General features: G+C 32.5%; 6 protein-coding genes and 1 pseudogene across 7 annotated transcripts, besides 3 other annotated features; 4 read left to right on the top strand and 3 right to left on the bottom strand.

Annotated features, from left to right (window-relative positions):
- Positions 1–352: part of a mobile genetic element that runs on past the window's edge.
- Positions 353–553: 201 nt separating this feature from the next.
- Positions 554–1,258, bottom strand: TVAGG3_0888540 (protein of unknown function, DUF4106 family; the record flags this gene model as incomplete). Its single annotated transcript, XM_051250762.1, has 1 exon — positions 554–1,258. One exon carries the CDS (start codon positions 1,256–1,258, stop codon positions 554–556), a length of 705 nt encoding a protein of 234 aa, XP_051086237.1.
- A 782-nt stretch (positions 1,259–2,040) lies between these two features.
- On the bottom strand, positions 2,041–3,062 carry TVAGG3_0888530 (annotated as a pseudogene). Its single transcript has one exon. A coding segment is annotated over exon 1 (1,022 nt).
- A 2,445-nt stretch (positions 3,063–5,507) lies between these two features.
- On the top strand, positions 5,508–6,263 carry TVAGG3_0888520 (uncharacterized protein; the record flags this gene model as incomplete). Its single annotated transcript, XM_001310889.2, has 1 exon — positions 5,519–6,097. One exon carries the CDS (start codon positions 5,519–5,521, stop codon positions 6,095–6,097), a length of 579 nt encoding a protein of 192 aa, XP_001310890.1.
- A 79-nt stretch (positions 6,264–6,342) lies between these two features.
- On the bottom strand, positions 6,343–8,147 carry TVAGG3_0888510 (protein ubiquitination; the record flags this gene model as incomplete). Its single annotated transcript, XM_001310888.2, has 1 exon — positions 6,478–8,049. One exon carries the CDS (start codon positions 8,047–8,049, stop codon positions 6,478–6,480), a length of 1,572 nt encoding a protein of 523 aa, XP_001310889.1.
- Positions 8,148–8,706: 559 nt separating this feature from the next.
- Positions 8,707–9,642: a mobile genetic element.
- A 28-nt stretch (positions 9,643–9,670) lies between these two features.
- Positions 9,671–9,757: a mobile genetic element.
- Positions 9,758–12,268: 2,511 nt separating this feature from the next.
- TVAGG3_0888480 (ciliogenesis associated TTC17 interacting protein family) lies at positions 12,269–12,484 on the top strand (the record flags this gene model as incomplete). The annotated part of the gene is made up of 1 exon (XM_001310887.1): positions 12,269–12,484. One exon carries the CDS (start codon positions 12,269–12,271, stop codon positions 12,482–12,484), a length of 216 nt encoding a protein of 71 aa, XP_001310888.1.
- Positions 12,485–12,882: 398 nt separating this feature from the next.
- TVAGG3_0888470 (aminophospholipid transmembrane transporter protein) lies at positions 12,883–13,860 on the top strand (the record flags this gene model as incomplete). The annotated part of the gene is made up of 1 exon (XM_001310886.1): positions 12,883–13,860. The coding sequence occupies one exon, from the start codon at positions 12,883–12,885 to the stop codon at positions 13,858–13,860; it is 978 nt and encodes a 325-aa protein (XP_001310887.1).
- A 320-nt stretch (positions 13,861–14,180) lies between these two features.
- Positions 14,181–14,567, top strand: TVAGG3_0888460 (dynein light chain tctex-type family; the record flags this gene model as incomplete). The annotated part of the gene is made up of 1 exon (XM_001310885.1): positions 14,181–14,567. The coding sequence occupies one exon, from the start codon at positions 14,181–14,183 to the stop codon at positions 14,565–14,567; it is 387 nt and encodes a 128-aa protein (XP_001310886.1).
- Positions 14,568–18,157: the final 3,590 nt, after the last annotated feature.

Here is an 18,157-nt window from a genome sequence, read left to right as displayed (position 1 = left end):
TCATAGTTTGCCCATGTTACTGTTTGAACTAAGTCAAGAGTTAGAATATATCTTATATCCCATGAAAACTTCTGGAGCATATTGGGTATCCGACATAGAAAATTCCATTGCAACCTTTCTTGTCAGACAACTTGGCAGAAGGTTTTTATTTCAATGTCTTGTTCCACGTATAAGAAAGAGTTGTCAATAGAAATTATATGAACCTGTCGCAAGCAATATCTACTGTTGTTGAAGAACCTTCTCCAAACTCACCTACGTTTCCATAAGAAACAGCAGTTGTATATTCGTAAGTTCCAGGAACTATTTCTGACCTTCTAATGGCATTGTCGCATTCGTTATACCATTCGGAAACATTTCCATTCATAGCATCCAAAACTGTTGGCGTTATATTCTGAGCGGCGTACATTTCATATGAGTAAAAATATAGAATAGTTGGATTTATATGTCATAATAACCACGTGGACCAAGCTTTACTTTCTTCCTGACTGAGTTTTTAACTCTTCTTTTTCCTTCATTGCCCTCTGCTTGAAGTTGTTGCATCTTTGCATTATGTTCATCTAGTATGTTGCAAATTTCCCATGTCCTTTTTGCCTTTTTGGCTCTGGTCGCCCATCTCAGGTAACCTATATCCTAGAAAGAGTTTGTCATAGTCTGTATTTGAGTCTTCGCGTATTGTTTGCATGACTCTTTCCTGAGTTTCCGGTTCAAGCTCTTCAAACAGTGCCTGTCCATATGGAATATGCTCGTTTCCAAATATATGTTTTTGTAGCCATTCTGGTTTTCTTTCCATGTTACCAACTATATCTTTTGTGAATGGGAAAGCTTTTACCCAATCTTTCAGTCTTGCGTCGTTTATTTCTGTAGTTGGTTTTATTTTGTCAAGGAACATGTTTTTCAATACTAACATTTCATTTGGTACTGTCCATTTGAGTTTTCTTAAATATTCATCCCTTCTCATTTCATTGTCTGCAAAGTAAGTTTTTATGACATTTTGCAAACTTTCGTTTGCAAGGTCATGTACAATAGGTTCTCTTCCTTCTCCCTCCCTAACTTTCTTTCTAAACTCTTCACCAAATATACCATCTCTATGGTTCTGTGTAGTTCTTTGAGATAAATGTTCTAGAACGTCAGGTGTTATATTTCCATCAGCCATGTTCATTTCATACTGGTCCAAAATATCTGCATGTTTCATATCTTTCAATGGCATTAAAGCCGCGCTTAAAATACCAGCTATATCTTGTTCACCATTGACTTCCATTGCGTCTACAACTTCTTGGAATTGTGGTTGTAAGTTTATGAACCACCTATCCGGATTAGCTTTATGACCCCATCTCATTGTAGTTCCATCGTCTGCAGAAACAAAAGTAGGTTTGTTTCCATCTTGGTTAGGTTCTGAATGAACTTTAAACAATGTTTCATTTCTATATGTTTTCTTGAAATTTAACCTTTTATTTTCACCGAGTTCATCCGAAGATTGAACGTTAAATGCTCGTAAGTAAAAAGGTTGTTGTATTTGTGTACATTTTTTTCAGTTCTTCCATTCTATGCTGGATATTTTCATCTGATGTTGGAGTCTTTTGTATGTCGGCAAACATTTTTCGATATTCTTCTACTATGTCAGCCGAATTTTTTTTTAGACTCTTGGAAATATTCCATATTCTCCGCATACTCTTGTTGAGGGTCAAGATTTTTCGGCTGTTCCAAATCTTCATCTAGTTCTGTGAAGTTAGTTTCCAAAGGAAGGACTTGTTCGTTTCCTTCAGGCTCTTCTAGCTGTTGTTGCTGAACTATTTCTTCCATGTCTGGTTGTATCTGAACTTCTTCCTGTGGAGTTTCTTGTACCTCATCTGCTGGCATTTCATATATTCCGAGACCGTTTTCAACAATTTCCCTATCTACGTCATCCGCATTCATAAGCTTTTGTTCTTTCGTTCCGTCTCTATTTTTTTACGCGTTTCATGACGAAAGTTGAATTGTCATTTAGCTCTGACATCAAATATCTCGGAGTAAATTCATCCATGTCATTTGGATGATATGCTATTAAATCATATCCCTTAGCGAGCTTGTATTTTCCAGGTTTGAGATTATATCCGTTTTGGTGCTGAGCCATAAAGCTAAATAGGTTCGGGTCAGTATTTTCCATCCTTGAACTTTCCAATAGCTTCTTTATATCTGTCACTAAAGTCAACAGTATCTGGGAAACCACACTCTTCTTTAAGCATTTTTAAGAATTCTTGGTTTCCTTGTTCTCTACTTCTTTTATGTCCTTGCTCTGTTTGTGGTTGTTGTTGTGCAGGGTTTTGAACTGTTGGTTGCTGTGCTGGTTGTTGTGTTGGTTGTTGTGCTGGTTGTGGAGGTGGTTGTTGTGCTGGTTGTTGTGCATGCCTGTGTCTGTGTCCATGTGACGATGTAAATGTTCTAGGTAGTCCTGGTGCAGGTGCTTCTCTTGGAGGGTTTGGTGGTATATAAGTTCCACCAGCTGGCACATATGTTCCATCTGCAGCGTAATGTCCTACCTGACTTTTCGTTTTTAAGAAAGCATTTACTAGGTCTGTTTTGGTCTGTTGTAACTCTTTTTCTTGACTTTTCACAACAGTTGCTCTAACGGCGTCATAGGCACTTTGAACTGCCTGTCTCGTTGCTGCATCTGTTATTTTCGTCATATTTTGTGCTACTTCTTTTAACTCTTTGTCGAAACCTTCAGACTTCAGTTTCTTTCCAGATGAGAAGTCGTTCACTTGTTTCACCTTACTATGAAGAGCTTCGAAAGCGTTCTTAAAGTCAGCATTTGTTAAAGCTTCATTTGAACTGTCTTCATCCGCTTGTATTTTTGTCCTTATTGACCCTATGAGTTGGGCTGCTTTAGCGTTGGCTTGGGCATCTAACCAGTCATTATTAGCTTTTATATATTCTGCGCTTTTCATTGCCTTTTGCATGGCTGCGTCGTTATTTTTACTTTCTTGTGCTAAGTTTTCATACTGTACGGTTTGGTTTTGCAACTGTAAAAGTTTTTCTGCCTTTACATTTGCTTCAACTTCTTTTTTATACTCATCGCTATCCATATATGTCTTCAGGGCTTTTTGTTTTATTTCTTCATCTTTCAGTACTTTATATTGAGTAGTATGGTTTTTCAAATTTATGACATCTTGTTCCATTTTTGCTACTTCTGCTGCTTTTTCTGACACTTTTTTCGCATATTCCTCTGTACTTAGTTCTTTCAGTTGTTCTTCTTTCTTCTTTTTCTCTACGTTTAACTCATTGAGTTTCTTTGTGTGTCTGTCATATTCTAGTTTCTTTTCGTTTTCACTTATTTGTTTCTGTATGTCTATGTTTGACTTTTTGACATCTGTTATTTGATTTTTGAGTGAACTCAAATTCATTTGACTTTGAGGGTTATAAGCTGTTCCGTCTGCAGCTCCACCATAGCCTGCCATTTTCGCTAAAAGTGCCGCTCTTAAACCTCCACTTTGTGCACCAATAACTCGGTTTAAAAGCATAGGGTTGCTTGACATTTGTTGCAACATAGTGGGGTCATTCATAATTTGTTGTTGCAACTGTTGTTGTGGTGTTAGTTTTACTATTGGATGTTTCAATGCTCTCTTCCTCTTACGTATATTCTTACGTAGCTTACGTGGCATTTTAAGTGAAGTTAAAAACATTTACGATGAAGAAGTCTTGACAAAACATTTACGATGAAATCATGAAAATTCATGAGGTGAGAAAACAGGTGAGAAAAGAGGTGACATCTCACCTCTTCACCTAAATTATATTTTTGGGTCATTTACGCTCATTACGAAGAAGTCTTGACAAAACATTTACGAAGAAGTCTTGACAAAACATTTACGAAGAAGTCTTGACAAAACATTTACGAAGAAGTCTTGACAAAACATTTACGAAGAAGTCTTGACAAAACATATACGATGAAATTCATGAGTTTTCTACGATGTTAGAAAACATGTTAGAAAAGGTGTTAGATCTAACATTCTAACATAAACATTATTTTTTGGTCATTTACGCTCATTACGATGAAATCATGACAAAACATTTACGAAGAAGTCTTGACAAAACATTTACGAAGAAGTCTTGACAAAACATTTACGAAGAAGTCTTGACAAAACATTTACGATGAAGTCTTGACAAAAAAGTCAACGGCTGGTCGGCTGGGGTTCGGTCCTCCTCTTGGGTCTTGGGAAAAATTCTTAGGGCTAGAAGGCACGAAGTGCCTGGAAGCCCCACTCCTTTTTTTTTTTTTTTTTTTTTTTTTTTTTAATATTATATAAAAAGTCTCTTTAATATCTATATTTCATATTTTTATCGATTTTTAAAGTTTTTGCGAAAAGTATTCAATTATTTTTGCTATTTGGTCGGGGAAATGTCAGATTTGCGACATTTTCTGATATGATATTCAGATTCTACGTTGATAATAATGCTTATAGAACCCTCTTGCTATTGTGTCAAAATTGCGAAACCGACAGCAAAAATATCTCGCAATATCAAAATTGAGATATTGAGTGAATTATGCATTATAGAGATTAAAAATCTGATTTGTGAAAACATCTCATCAGTTTCTAGCTAATTCAAAAATCTTTACTATCTTATTCGATTAAAATGAAAAGGGAATAGTTTCATTATGCTTTAAATGACAGCCTTATAATATAATCATAGTTTTCGCTCAATATGCAGCATTTTTTTTCGAAATCTATGGTCAATATCCTAAATACTGATTGCTTTGCATTCATATCTCTTACATTTTCTATATCCACATCACTATTCATTGCTATTCCTATCTTTTTCATTTTTGTTTGTTTCTCATAATTTCTCAAAAAACATGATAACTTGATATTTGTAAATATCATACTTTATAACGTAAATAAGAACTTGACCTATTAAGAAAAGCAGTAATGAAAAGAAAATCTGAAATTCATAAAAATTACAAGTTTCTGATGACAATTAGCTTAATTAAACCAGGTACAAGATTATATAATTGTATTTTCTATCCAATTATCCATATAATATCTTATCCAGAAAAAAAAACTTGATCAATACCAAATGATTTTTTAACTAGTAAATAAAGTATTTTCTTTACACACACATTGTATATCATAGTTTTTTTTTTTGGTTTCGCAAAACATCCAAAAACAAATATGCTATAAAAGTGACAATTTTAGCAAAACGAAACCCTTATATAAAAAGAATTTTGGTAGTGTTTATTGAAGTTTTGCATAATTATTTTTCTTATTTAAGCATATTTTCGTGAAATATAGAGTGCTTTTATGAAAATTCAATGCAACTAGATAAAGATATAGGAACTTAACTTTAGTAATTTCATTATTTCATTGAATTAGCAAAATCTGGGTGAATAACTATATAATTTTTGATTTTCTTTGATAATATCACTGTGAGAATTAGCACAAATCTGTTGGTTCTGTGATGTGTGATTCATTCTTTGTTTTGAATGAAATTCTTTTTTTATAACGTATTTTTGTAAATTTGATTGAAAAAACATTTTTTCATTGTTATGTACGACGGAAAGACAGTTTGGTATCCTGAGAACATCGATGAAAAGCGCCAATATTGCACAACATCATACAGACACGATGTCGCTCATTGGGGCGGCAGAACTTTCCAAATGAATGAATCAGAAACAGTTAATGTCGACGTTAATAAAGTTGCAACACAAAAGCGATCAATCATGAGACAAGTTCAAGATCTCAACGAATTTGGGTCTACAGTAACACCAGAATCTACACAAAGAGCCCATTATGTTGCTCATATGCCAACAACCCGTGGATTAAATGAGCCACAATTCAATGGTCGGGTCCCTCCAGAAATGCCACTTCCAGAAGCTCCAGATCCAAAGTTCTTTACAGCTGCAACAGAATATCGTGACAAATATCGCGGCAAACCAGGTAAGCCAATGCTCAACAATGATACGTTAGACTTTTGTGCATCAACAAGAGTTATGACTCGTGGAATAGAAGATCCAGAACAGCCTCCATTGTGGGAAACAACATATCGTAAGGATTATTGCAATAAGGTTGGTAATCTCGAAACGTCTCCAGCTATTACATCCCATACATTAGGTAACCCAAGATAAAATATATAATTCTTTTGAAATGATAATAAAAACTTTTATTTGCATGGAATTAACTAATCATATCTTTACTAATCATTAATATATTATAATTTGTTTTTAGAAATATAAAACAACCTTTAGATACATCATATTTAACTTAATATCTCATTGAAATTTATATTCATTCATTACATACATCATCAAATAATTGCATTGATATTTTGGACCCCAAATAATATCAATATCTAGTTTTAATTCTATATTACTTCAGAATTGAAATGAATCAAAGCAGCTAAAATTGCTGTTTAAAAGTGGATAAAAGAAATCTACTATTTCTAATATAGGAACATTATAATTATGGAAAAATTAATTATAAGATGATTAATTAGTTTATTAATAGATCAGATAGTTTTTAGATATTTCAATACATTAACTTTTGCATGTGAAAGAGCTGTGATACCATTATTATCCATTGCTAATTTATCAGCTCCAGCTTTGATAAGGCATTGTGCAACTTCAAGATGATCATTAAACGATGCAGCAATAAGAGGAGTCCATCCTTCGTTATCTTTTGCTTCAATATTAGCGCCTTCTTTGATAAGATATTCCACAACTTCAATATTTCCATTATAAGCTGCAGCAATAAGTGAAGTTAGCCCATTATTCTTCTTTGCCTCTTTATTAGCTCCAACAGAAATAAGGTATTTAACGATATCAATTTTGTCACAAAATGATGCAACAATTAGTGAAGTGTACCCATCATTATCCCTTGCTTCTATATTAGCTCCTGCAAAGATTAGATATTTAACAACATCTAAATGATCATTATATACTGCTGCAATAAGTGCTGTGCTTCCGCTGTTATTTCTAGCTTCGATATTTGCTCCAATTGAAAGATAATACTTAACAATATCAAGGAAACCTTTTTCTGCCGCGTTAATGAGTGGGGTATATCCATAGCTATCTTTCGTTTCAATGTTAACACCACATTCAATGAGTGCTTTGATAAGTTTCAGATTACCTTTTGTAGTTGCTTCATTAAGCATTGTTTGACCATATTTGTTTTTCTTTTCATCAAGAATTTCTTTTGATGCCTTTGGTATAACTGTTTGACTTCCTTTTTCTGTGAGTTCATCAAGGAATCTGTAGCTTGTTTCGAAATTACTTGTTCTGATTTTATTCATAATTTCATTCCACCATGAAAAATGGTTATTGTTATTGTTTGGATTTTTTGATCTCTTTAATGAATGACGAAGTGCTTTGTTATAATTGAAACAATTATTGCCATCGTCTAACTCATCAATTAAATCAATGATTTCGTCGCTGCAAAATTCAAAATTGATGTATTCGATCAATGGATTGAAAGATTCACTTTCTTTAACAAGAGAAAAGATGAATCTAGCTAAAGAATCTTCATCTAATATGCCGAGTTTTTCATTACCAAGTATCTTTTCAAAAATATCGAATCCAAAATTTTTGGCAATTGCACTAAGCTGAGATTCGTCAATTTTGTAGAAATGAGAAGAGATAAAGTCAATGCACTCCTGTATCTTTTTCTTGTCGTCAATACCGACGTAGAATTCAAGCATTTTTACGCAAGTATTTTCATCCAATTTCAATCTTTCTGCAATATTATTTTTGTATAAATCAGTTAATTCCTTGATCTGCAGTTGTATTCCAACATGGGCAAGATCTGTTAAAACAGTTTCATTGCATTCGATTTCTTGAATGTTATATTGAAGTATAGATTCTAATACTCTATATGTATCTTGTGATGCAATATCAGTGTTAATCTGAATTTTCGATATTTCGTTGTTTAATTGATATTCTGCACAAAATTTTTGGGAAAGTGCGATTGCCATGGATTTATGTAACTCGATTTCTTTTTTATTGACTGTCAATATAACAGTATCATGGATTTGGTAAGTATTAATCCTCTGGAGTATTGAATTATCAAGCTGAATTCTTACCATTTTCCAAAAAAATTGACGGTTTTTTTATTAAATGTGCTTGAGCGGGTGTCATTTTAAAACGCATTTTCGGAAAATTCGTTATATAGGTTCATGCTGCTCCTGTAGTGAATAATCACAAATTGATTGTGATGGAAAAATTATAATTCTTTTTTCACTTCAAAATTTTTGAATCGAGCCTTGTAATTTTTTCAAAAACTGAGTTTTTGAATTGAAGAGAAATTGAAGTGAAATTTGAGGAAACATTTTGGGTCATTTTAACCTTTGTCCAGCCTCTTTTAATAAATATTGTAGAAAAAGGGGAAAAATTCGTCGACAACAAAGGTATCGACCAAAAATGTTCCCATTATGCTTGACATATTGTTGCATGCTAAGTTCGGTCAAAATGTAAACCTCTCAATTTTATCGTCGGGGGAAGTAACTCAATTCCTTCAAAATTATTCTTTAAATATTGAATTTAAAGTTATTTAATTTGGATTATAAATAAATAGGCTAATACAATATTTAAAAATGAGAAAAAATAACTTTTCAAAGAACTTTTCATAATCTCAAAGAAAATTTTTTATTCAATAATTATATAAATTAATTAACATTCATAATGAAATTGGATTTTTTTTATAAAAAATTGGTCCTACTTAACTTTTTGAGAGAATTTGGCTTTCTCGTAAACGAAAAAGGGGATTTGACTCCGTCAAATCCCGCTCACAAAAAGTGGACTTTACATGTCAAATTTTATATGCATGTAATGTCCACTTTATGAGTTTTAGGAAGGAATTGGAAGCCATGAGTTACTGACATTGCATCAGTATCTCATAGCCTCCAATTCCTTCAAAAAATGGGAGAAACTTTGTCCGAATAGTTTAACATTCGGACAAAGTTTCTCCCATTTTAAGAAGGAATTGGAGGGTAAGAGATATACCATATGAATGTATATCTCTTACCTCCAATTCCTTCTAGAAAGTGTCCAAACTTTGGGTTAATTGCAAAGTATTAACCCAAAGTTTGGACACTTTCAAGTGGAGATGGAAGGCTTTGGGTATATATTAATACAATATACCTCAAAGCCTTCCATCTCCACTACAAATGTGAGAAACTTTGTCCGAATAGTTTAACATTCGGAGAAAGTTTCTCCCATCTTTCAATGTAATTGCTACCTGTGAGGTACTGACTTGAAGTCAGTGCTTCACAGGTAGCAATATCCAAAAATTTAAAAACATTTTATCAGTTCGTTAGAGAACTAGAGCCTCCTAGGTACTGAACCAGAATCAGTGCCTAGTGGACTCTAGTGATCTATATAAATCTGAGAAACTTTGAGGAAATTGTTCGACATTTCCTCAAAGTTTCTCAGCAATTTAGCGAGGAATGTTCGTTATCGTGTAGATATTTATAATATATACATGATAACAAACATTCCCCGCTAAAAGATGTAAAATCTTATAAGAAATAATTGCAAAAGAATAACAAATTGCAACAAATTTTATATGAAACTGAACCTTATGAGGTAGTGATTCAAGATCACCGCCTCATAAGATTCAGTTTCAATCTCAAGTATCTCAAAAGTAAGGCTCTATTTTTTGCCATGTAAAGTGTCACTTTTTCTGTCCAAATGATAAGTTATTCAGAGAAAGTTTCCCAGCTATCAAGAGGGAATTGTTCCTTATGAGGTATATATTCATACTGTATACCTCATAAGGAACAATTCCCTCCTTAAAACGAGAAAACTTGTTCGAAATTGTTTATCATTTCGAACAAGTTTTCTCGTTTTTAATAAGAAACTAAAGGCTATGAGGCACTGATTATATATTAGTGCCTCACAGCCTTTAGTTTCTAATAGATAGCTGGGAAACTTTCTCCAAATGATAAGTTATTCAGAGAAAGTTTCCCAGCTATCAAGAGGGAATTGTTCCTTATGAGGTATATAGTTATAATGTATACCTCATAAGGAACAATTCCCTCATTAAAATCGTAGATATTTTTTACTTATTACTCATGCTTTCAAAATCACAATCCTCTGAAAAGTTATTTTTTATTAAGAATTTAGAATTTTGATAAATACCTTTTTTCAATTTGATATAATACTTATATATTTTCAAAAAGACATTTTGAAAAGATATCTCAAAAGTTCTCTGAAAACCTATTTTTGATTAATTTTGAGAAATATCCGTATTAAATTAATCAATAAATTCATTCAACACTACTTTAATTTTTAAATTCAAAAAATTATATGTGCTTCTTAAAATGTCTCACAAAAATTTTATTATAAAATTATATACAATATTAAAAATCCCACAACATTTTTTACTTTACATAATCGTACTTCCTCGACGATTAATTTCCCCTCAATTCCTATTGTTGACCGAACTTAGCATGCAACAATATGAAGTATAGTAATAGTGTATGGATTCATAGAATGGCTTTCGTTTGATTTCGAGATATATTATGATCTTCTAAAATATACATATTTTACTTGATAACGCATATATTTTATCGTATTATGAAAATTAAACGAAAAATATGCTCAAGAAGAGCAAAATTCGATGCTAAAAAAGTAAATTGTTTATTGATTAGAGTGCTTTCAGGTATTTTTGTGACGTAACACTTTACCCCTTTTTCTTTCTATATCTTTGTATAAAACATTCACAAATAAGGATTTAATATTAAAAATATTTTTCGAATCGGGTAAATTAATCGTTAGATCTTATATTTTAATAATCGTTTCTTCTTAAAATGAGAATGCGGTAATAGCAACTGTGTATGATAGTTCGAGTATTGTTAGATTGCGCGAAATTTTGATAAGTTTCGAAAACGATTTGCAGTGTGTTCAAATATATTAGAATTTAATAACATGTGATAACATCGACTGCAAACAAGCGACATTAAGTGATTGATGAAAATCGATATCAATATTTAAAATTTTCAAGGCTTTTTTGAGTGACAGCAATTGCTTTGGACTCCTAGACTGAAGTTCTCCTTGGTGAATTTCTCCAAATTTTTTTCCTTTTTAAAAAAGCCTATGCAATTTTCTGGAAAATGATAACGTTTTATTCAATTCTCGATTTTTTTTGTAAAAATGAGGTTAAAATTTTTGAATAGTTTAGTCGGTTTTTGCATTTTTAAAATGTTAGTCACCTTTCTCCTTCCAAAGTGAAAAAAAAAATGTTTAAAATATAAAAAGAATTTTTATTCGCATAGGCGACAAACAAGGATTTATAAATAAATAATGGGGCTTTGAGTATTGATCTGAATTGAATCAGATAATTAGCCGTAAAAAATCTTCTCATAACGATTTCTCATGCATGAAAGATAGCTATGAGTGGCGTTAATGAGGGCGTTTGATAATTGGAGTTGGACATAAAATTTGGAGATCTTAATTTTTGAGAATTTTGGTGCGATCTTACTGGTAAAAGCAAGAGTATGGAAGGAGATTGAACTGAGAAAAAAACTAGAGCATGCAAAAGAATCATGCTACAGCTTAGTTGAATGTCATTTATGCAAATAAAAATATCTTTTTCAAATTTCAAACAAATTTTTGCCACTTTTTGAAAGAAGATAAGGTAACAAACATTTTAAAATGCAAAACCTAGACTTAAACTATGCCGAAATGTGAGCTCACCGTTACGGTTTTTTTTTTTTTTGGGGCTCGCAAGCTCGCCCCCCAAAGAAAAAACCATAACGGTGACTAACATTTAGGAAAAATTTAAAATTTAAAGCAAAAAAAACCATTTTAATTGTGTTCTAAATTACTGAAGTCTTTTCATTTTTGTTATTCTATAATTTTTCTACTAAGGTATGTCAATTCTACAGCGAATCAAATAATTATTTTTCAATGATATAGAAAAGAGGGATAATTTCCAAAATTATAAATCACAAATATTTTACTATCAAATATAGTATATAATTTTATATAGGTAACCAGCCATTGTTAGTGATAAATAATTATTTCTGGTTCAAATTAAGGATTGGCTTCACATAATCGTTTGATTATGCCAAAATAGTACTTTGGCTATCATTGGTAATACGTAAGGTTGCTTTCTCAATTTGGCTATCATCGGAAATTTGTAAATTTCAAATTGAGAAAAAAAAAATCAATTTTAAATGAAATTTTTAAAAATTAATAGAGTCCTATTTTCAAAACAAGATGGAGATGTTTCTCACCATATTTATTAAATGATACACGCCGATAAAAGAAAGAAATACGTTTTCAAAAATTCTCAGAAAAAAAATGGATCCAATGATTCAGTCCGCCACAGCTGATCTCTCTCAGAGTCAGCGTGATGATCTTAGAACATATGTTCGCGAACATCCAGAAATCAGAACAATTCTCAAAGATTTCATGGCAAATCTTCTTATGGACAAACCAGAAAATCCAAAAGAATTTGCCGCAGAGTATTTCGGTAATCTTCAAAAAGTAGCAGTTCCTCCACCTAATCCTGAATGAAAAGAAATGAAATACAGTTAGTTCATTCATATATTTTAATTTTATTCGAATAATGCATGTCCTGCACTACGATATGATATGAAAATACATTTTAATGCTGTTTTATTGATAAATACTTAGAAATTTTTAAAATAATATCTATTTTATTAAATAAAAACTATTTTAATGTCTTCAGGCATAAACCATCCATTCACTGATAAGTCAATATGAATCCGAAACTAGATTTAATGCTCTGATGGAAAATTGGAGATATTTTGTTAGAAAAGTAGCGAACTACAATGGTGAGTTTATGAACCTTAGATATGTGCTATCTATATGTCAGAAAATCAGAAACCTTAGCATCGTGAATAAACTTCGATATCCAAATTTTATCGTAATCAATTCAATTTAATTTTTTAATGTTTTCTAATCCAAATTCCGATCCGAATCAACTGCCCACACAGACAGCATTCTCTCAACAGAGGATTGATGCCTGGAGACCATTGTTTACGCCAGCTGTTGTTGTTAGCTGTTTATTCGTTCTCGGAATAATTTTTTCCGGTTTTGGAATTTATCTTTACCTTACTTTCCAAAAGCAAGTCGATGTTGAAGTAAGATACGACGACCTTATGAATGGTACTGATACAATTGTTCCAATCACCGTTCCAAAGGCAATGAAAGGAAATGATATTTGGCTTTTCTACAAATTGACAAATTTCTACCAAAACCACAGAAGATATATGTACTCTCGCTCTCCAGCTCAGCTTCGTGGAGAATATGTCGGTTACAATACACTTAAATCTGAATGCGATGTTTGGACATCCCGAGGTGGATCATCTGATCCAAAAGACTTATACCTCCCATGCGGAGCCATTGCCTTGTCTTTCTTCAACGATACTTATCAATTTGTTGATAATTCGATTACTCTTCTTGATGCAGGTATTTCATGGAGATCAGACAGAGAAAAATTATTTAGAAAGATATCATCTAATTATACGGAAGGAATTGCATGGTTAGAAGCTATGAATGAGACAGGATTTCCAAATGGCCAACGAAATGAACATTTCATTGTTTGGATGAGAACAGCATCATTACCAACATTCGTTAAGCCATACTCTAGAGTTAGTAATCCATCTATTGCTGCTGGAACTTATTATTTGAATATTACAAATAATTATCCAATCGAAACCTTCTATGGTAAGAAATATATTTTACTTACAACACTCTCTCCATTTGGAGGCAAGAATATGATTTATCCTTATAGTTATTTGGTTTTTGGTGGATTGATGTTCTTCTTCTCAATTATGATCCTTATTTCAAGGATCTTCTGTTCAAGAACCCTCGGTGATACATCCTACGTCATTGCTGATCCTGAAAAATTTGATCAATTTAACTAATTTCATTATTTATTATTATCTGTACATGTTTATCACTTGTTTCATTTAATACTATTCTAAACTATTCTTTAAATCTGTTAATTTTCTAATTTAGTTCAAATTTTGAACAAAATTTAATTTATGCGATTAAAAAAAAATTTACACACCCAAGACAATAATAAAAGGCAGCAAAATAGTTTTTCACCTTCGTTTCTTATGTTTTAAAAAATATTAAAATTATTTTGCAGAAAATGCATCAAAACCGAACTTTGTGTATATTTGTTTAAATTCATAATAGAAAAAGATGATGAATGGATTGTTTTCGAAGTCATTTTGCCATAATGAGTACTGAAGAAGATCCTTATGAACCAGACCTTCTTCCTGTCTTTCCATTAGAGGATTTTGATGCGGAATTAATTAGATCAGTATGCCTTGAAGAAGTCGAAAAGGCATTTAAAGACCTTAAATATGAAAACCTCAAAAAAGATCGAATAATTACTTCGTTAACAAGCGATATTCTTACAAAAATTGCTCCAGATGGAAAAGGAGACTTTAAATATGTAACTCACTGTACAATAACGCCAAAACGAGCAGGCCCAATTGACATTTTTAGTAATAACTTTTGGGATCCTATGAATGATGGCATGAGTGTTGTTAACTATGAAAATGATGATATAAGTGTTGTTTTTATAATTTGGGGAATCAAAATAAAGAAACCAAAATTATAAAAAAAAAATTGCAATTTTTGTACAAGACTTATATTCCAGAAAGTATCGCCTCATTTCAAGCATAAGATTTAGTTTTCATGAATTTTCAAGTTAAAATTTTTATACCAAGTAGAAATTATATACAACTAACTCAAAAAATAATCAGATAATTCCCAAAGATCGAAATTCTTTCAATTAATTCCCATTCAAAAGAATAACACAAAATTTTACACTAAAATTTAATAGACAAAGGAGATTTCCTTAATTAATTTTAACTTGTGCTTGAAAGAAAAGTTTCAAATCATACGGATTGTCCAATACTTCTTAAACTTATTATTTGTTTATATTTGTAAAGAAATAATTGACTTATTATGTAAATCTATGTAAATATCTAGATCATTACATCTTTTTCTATAACTTCTATAATATTATTGAAGAGAAATATTTACTTTCTGATCGAAAGACAAATGCGCTAATTAATGAATAACAGATAATTAAATGAGGGACCTTGGATAATATATGTCTTAATAGTGAAATAACTCCTCTGACTATTTAAATATAGTAAGAGTTCTTTAAGACAAGGTCCTTCTGAAGTCTCTAATCGAAAGAGAGACTTCGGAAGGACTTTGCCAAATCATAGCACACAAGCACCCATGAAACTTTGCTGGGATCGGGGAGAAGTAGTTTATTATAGCGCAAGAGAGCAATTCCGATAATCTATTATGGCCATAAGTACAATATCTATTCAATCTTGCTACTGTATGCTAGTAGCTAGACTGAATAGATATTGTACTTATGACTTACAGAACTCTAATGATGGTTCTGATAAACCAATACTTGTTATCCCCAAAAAAATGACATCTTGGATGTATAATTGATATAAATATACTAAGATTTTAACGTTTAATCCTGCATAAAAATAATTGTGATACTATAGTAATACCCTACTTTTCCAACATTTAGAAAACATGCATGACCCCCTACCCAGGGTCCAAAAATTGGTATTTTCTGCGCTCAGGCAACATGAGTTTTTGGGCCGCCAAATGAATAGCTCAAATAGTTTCCTCATATAGAGACATGCTTATGCTTAGAGTTTGAAGGGAATCTAAAGTGATTTTTTTCTGCATTTCGAAATCTAATGCAATCTTAAAATCATGATTAAACTGCGAATCTGGGCGCAATTTTTTAATATGTTAATATATGAAGGTACTCCTACTACTGCGAATGCTTCAAATGAAAATTCAAGAAATCAGATTAATTTGATCACATTAGTATAGTAGTGGTCAATCCAAAAACTCATATGTTGATATATAACCTATAGAGATGATAATTATCGACTCTTCATTGAAATGCATAAGATTTAATAATCTCATAAATATTCTTTTTAATTTTCAGTATTTCGTGTGCATTTAGATTGCATATACCTGTATATGATATTTCTAGAATGTTTTGGTTAGATATTAAGTTTTTTAGATTAATATTTTAACATTTTGATAAAACAAGCAATTGTTCCATTTTGGAATCGCGATTGAACTCTAGTTTGACTAATATGATGTTGTATGATCAAATAAATTCTAACTTCATGAGATAAATTTTGAAATTAGAAAATGCGATATCTGACTCAAATATTTATGAACACATTTAACATTCAATGGATAACTAAAGTAATATACAGCAGATTCGATTTGGCTTATATTTTAAATATTCAACAAATAATCTTATAAAATTGTGCTATTCACGTTTCTCAAAGATGAATTAAGCATTTACAACTTGTGCATTGATGGAATTAGATATGGATTCTAATGTTAATCGATATTTTGTAAATTGATATATATTTTATCATGGTTTGACATTTGATCGTGTTGAAACCGGAATTGCAATATGCATCATCTATATATATAATTGTCAAAATATGAGCTATAGATTTTTAAATTATGCTCCTGATTATGAGTGACTTATATGATTATATTGAATTGAGTAGTAAGAATCATAAATATTAGAATATTACGATAATGTATTATAACCTTATAGAAGCTTAAGGCTAAAAATGATGATGAAAATGTAGCTCAAATTTAAGTCTAAAATTTTGAAAAAATTAAGTGCTTATGATAGTATGACGATATTGGTGTTTGAATGTAAGAAATTAGAGATGTATTAGAAGCATTATGAGAAAATAATAAGATATAAAAACAAATTTTATGAAATAATTTAAGTTATAAGAGGTGTTAACATTGGTAATGTGTGAATAAGATAGTAGAATTGTATTGGATCTTTGATTAGTATTTTATAACAATTTATTAATGTAGATGTGATTAGAATGTTGGATTTCAAAGGAGAAAGCGGATTGTTCACTCTTGTTGGTCTGCATGTGTCATTCCGGGAGACATTGCCTGTGCATGTCTCCCAGAATGGCATACTGTTCCGCATTCATAACTTGAATGCGGAACTTTGACCGACAAGAGTGCATTGTGCACTCTTGTTGGTCTGCATGTGTCATTCCGGGAGACATTGCCTGTGCATGTCTCCCAGAATGAGACAATTTATTGCAATCAGAATACGATTGCAAAACTTTGACCGACAAGAGTGCATTGTGCACTCTTGTTGGTCTGCATGTGTCATTCCGGGAGACATTGCCTGTGCATGTCTCCCAGAATGGCATACTGTTCCGCATTCATAACTTGAATGCGGAACTTTGACCGACAAGAGTGCATTGTGCACTCTTGTTGGTCTGCATGTGTCATTCCGGGAGACATTGCCTGTGCATGTCTCCCAGAACGAGACAATTTATTGCAATCAGAATACGATTGCAAAACTTTGACCGACAAGAGTGCATTGTGCACTCTTGTTGGTCTGCATGTGTCATTCCGGGAGACATTGCCTGTGCATGTCTCCCAGAATGGCATACTGTTCCGCATTCATAACTTGAATGCGGAACTTTGACCGACAAGAGTGCATTGTGCACTCTTGTTGGTCTGCATGTGTCATTCCGGGAGACATTGCCTGTGCATGTCTCCCAGAACGAGACAATTTATTGCAATCAGAATACGATTGCAAAACTTTGACCGACAAGAGTGTATTGTGCACTCTTGTTGGTCTGCATGTGTCATTCCGGGAGACATTGCCTGTGCATGTCTCCCAGAATGGCATACTGTTCCGCATTCATAACTTGAATGCGGAACTTTGACCGACAAGAGTGCATTGTGCACTCTTGTTGGTCTGCATGTGTCATTCCGGGAGACATTGCCTGTGCATGTCTCCCAGAACGAGACAATTTATTGCAATCAGAATACGATTGCAAAACTTTGACCGACAAGAGTGCATTGTGCACTCTTGTTGGTCTGCATGTGTCATTCCGGGAGACATTGCCTGTGCATGTCTCCCAGAATGGCATACTGTTCCGCATTCATAACTTGAATGCGGAACTTTGACCGACAAGAGTGCATTGTGCACTCTTGTTGGTCTGCATGTGTCATTCCGGGAGACATTGCCTGTGCATGTCTCCCAGAATGGCATACTGTTCCGCATTCATAACTTGAATGCGGAACTTTGACCGACAAGAGTGCATTGTGCACTCTTGTTGGTCTGCATGTGTCATTCCGGGAGACATTGCC

This window comes from Trichomonas vaginalis, chromosome VI (genome assembly GCF_026262505.1).
Source record: "Trichomonas vaginalis G3 chromosome VI, whole genome shotgun sequence".
NCBI classification, from domain to species: Eukaryota; Parabasalia; order Trichomonadida; family Trichomonadidae; genus Trichomonas; species Trichomonas vaginalis.
This window is presented reverse-complemented; position numbering and strand designations above follow the sequence as displayed.